The following is a 3,125-nucleotide window of genomic DNA, read 5'->3' on the forward strand; positions in this document are numbered from 1 at the left end:
CAGGACTCATAAAGAAGTCTGTAAAATCCTCCCTGATGTTGGCCCCTCTGTAGTTTCCCCTGGTGTGGATCCACTCTGCACCTTCCATATCATCCATCAACGAGTCCTCGAAGAGGTATCCATCTCTTGATCTAACAAAATTGTGGAGTGCACAGGCAGCTTTGACAGCAATTATGGCATTATCTATGGTTAGAGTCATTGGTGTGTGAAGAAATCGCCACTTATTTGCTAGAATTCCAAAACTACACTCCACAACTCTGCGCGCTCTTGTGAGCCTGTAGTTGAAAACTCTCTTTTCGATAGTCAGTGAGCGATTTGCATACGGGCGTAGCAGGTGTTCTGAAAGCGCAAAAGCCTCGTCCCCAACAAAAACAAATGGGAGACTGGGCTGAGATGTTCCAGGCAGTGGTAGTTCATGTGGGAGGTCCAGGCTTTTGGCACGTAGCATTTTTCCAAAACTGGAGTGGGAAAAAATGCTGGAGTCGGAACTGCTCCCGTACGAACCAACATCTATGTAGGTGAATGAGTAATTTGCATCCGCCACTGCCAGCAAAACCACTGAAAAATATTTTTTGTAATTAAAATATTTGGTACCGCTACCAACTGGTCTCACAATCCTGATGTGCTTGCCATCTATTGCACCGACACAGTTAGGGAAGTTGCAGCGCTCCCAAAAAAGATCAGCTACAGAGATCCACTCCTCTTCGGTTGGTTTTCTCATCACCACATCTCTTAGGACCTCCCAAATGGCAATACAGGTATCACGCACAATTGTGCTCACAGTGGATTTCCCCAATTTGAATTCATAATGCAAGCTCGCAAATGAATTTCCAGTTCCAAGGTACCTGAAATAAAAAAATAGAAAATTATTATTAGTCATGTTTATCGCTTACAGAATCACTAATCCGAACAAGATGGCGTAGCCTCAAGGACACCATGCAGAGGTATAAGAGACTAGAACGTGAGGCGAGAAGTGGATCCGGTGCCCCCCCTAAGCGTCCCTATGCCTTTGCCAGATGTCTGGATTTTCTGGTACCGGTTCTAGAAATGCGGAAGTAAGTTATTGTCAAATTCCCTCTTTCACTTATTAACCCATCCTTCCCCCTCCCTCTTGCCCCCCCCCACCCCCAACCCCCTCACCTTCCAATCCCCACCTATCATCTTTATTGTATTTGGAGCGGATAATGAAAAGTAGTTACATATTTGTAATTGCAGCACACAAGCAAGTTGGGAGGAGGTGGAGAATGAGCAGGAGGAACGGGAGGAGGAGGAGCATGCAGCAGTTGATGAAGAGGAAGGCATTGCATTTGCATGTTCATCAAATGTAGATAACATAGCAATTGAGGCACAGGGCTTGGATGAGTCCATATCCGCTCAGGAACCGGAAGTGGAGTACAATGAAACTGACGCTTCCACGCCTTCCACCAGGCCACTGAGTCAAGGCAGTCGAGGCTCTACGTCCCACAGGAGGCGAGGCAGCAGGGCAACTGCTCAGGCGGAAGATAATGAGCAGACAAAACATTTATTAGACATTATGTCTGGCATCAGCCAGCAAATAGATGCACAGCGATGCCCACACACACTATTTGCCCACAGTTTAGTGCCTCTTCTCAAAGAGGTCCCGCCGGAAAGATATTTTGAGATGAGAATGGCAGTACAAAACTGTATCCATTCATTCTCTGTACCAAGACAGTTCCCGCAAGAGAATACATGGACCCCAAATTTAACACCCATTCAATCTGCCATTCCACCAAACCCTTATCCATCCAGTTTTGAACAATACCGGAGCATTCATGAAACCCCTAGATCCCAAATCCCATATCCTATTCCTTCTCCAATTCCCTCTGTAATCCCCCCCCACAGGAGAACATCGGATGTCTCTACTTCTTCCCATTTCCCCCCCTCCCGCAGACCACCACCGACACCACAATCAAGTGCATTGGCATCAAACTTACCTCCACCCTATCCACAATATAGGCCCACAAGTGGACCATCAAGAAACCCATCCCCGCTTGTGCCATTTAGGCTATATCCCAACACCTTGGATAGCTCTTCAACACCACTTGATCCAGATGAGAGTTCACCTAATTTTTTGGATCTATAGGATAGGACACTTGCCACTCTACCGCCATGTTGTCCAAATTTGTCTTTTATGACATCATGTTTCTGTTTTTGTTCTTGTTATTATATGCAACAAAATAAAAAATAAAGAAAAACTTTTTTTGGAAGCGACTTTGCCATCATATCTGTCTGCATAATATGGAGAAAAAAATACATGACATTTCACAAAATATATCACACTTACCGTAATGTAACAAGCAATCTTTCAGCAGGGACAACACTGTTCCGGAAGGTGCTGTTCTGACGCTCCAAACGGGAAAAGAGTAGTCCAAGTAATTCGTCAAAACTAAGAAATAAAAAACACAACACATGTAAGTGGCAAGCAAAAGGGGCGCGTGTGGAGCTTCTGGAATGATTCGGGGGTAGATATAGGTGAAAAGAGAGAGGGGGAAAAGAGAGAAATAGGGAAGCAGCAAAAAAGAGAGAAGGAGAAGGAGAGACTCCCTTTCACATACTAACCTATTAACTGACATCCGAGTATAGTTGAAGAACTTCTCTTCATGTTGACGGAGATGATTATAGAGGACACTGAACTGACCTCTGTCTTCCCTATTTGAAATTATGGGATGAACCCAATATCTTCGTTTTCTCATCATCCTCACCCTCCTCCTCCTCCTCCTCTCTTTGTCCATATCGATCAGGACTGCAGCAGTGACAGTAGCAACTGCTGCCATGACCAAGGGCAAATGAAACATACTGCCAAAAAGAACACACCAAAACACAGCTGACACTCCACAACGAACTCTCCCCACAAAAACCAGGAAGTCCACAGGAAGTTTACACCCATTTTATTTTGATTGGCCGGAGCAGAAATCGCATCTGAGCTTAATTAACATGATTACGCAAGTACAATTCGCATTGCAATCGCGCTGTACTATTTAGAAACGCAAGGTAAACATCGCACTGCAAATTCGCATTGCAAGCGCAAGCGCATAAGTGTGAACCGGCACTTAGACTAAAGCCCCATACACACGCATCGAAAATCAGCAGGGAATTTTTGTCCA

The 3,125-nt window shown here is 45.0% G+C and overlaps 1 protein-coding gene across 1 annotated transcript in view; it reads right to left on the reverse strand.

Moving 5' to 3' along the window:
- Positions 1-2,820, reverse strand: part of LOC309544416 (uncharacterized protein) — a gene marked incomplete at its 3' end in the record, with an annotated part of 2,858 nt that extends 38 nt beyond the window's left edge. Inside the window, exons 1-3 of the mRNA XM_082243327.1 lie at positions 2,581-2,820; positions 2,306-2,407; positions 1-845 (exon numbers count right to left, since the gene is read on the reverse strand). The exon at positions 1-845 is cut by the window's left edge and continues 38 nt beyond it. Of these exons, the coding sequence (XP_082099453.1) occupies positions 1-845; positions 2,306-2,407; positions 2,581-2,816 (1,183 nt within the window). The 5' untranslated portion in view covers positions 2,817-2,820. The remainder of the gene's footprint in view (positions 846-2,305; positions 2,408-2,580) is intronic.
- Between the last annotated feature and the right edge of the window lie 305 nt (positions 2,821-3,125).

This window comes from Pelophylax lessonae (assembly GCF_965119305.1).
Source record: "Pelophylax lessonae genome assembly, chromosome: 1".
Taxonomy (NCBI): domain Eukaryota; kingdom Metazoa; phylum Chordata; class Amphibia; order Anura; family Ranidae; genus Pelophylax; species Pelophylax lessonae.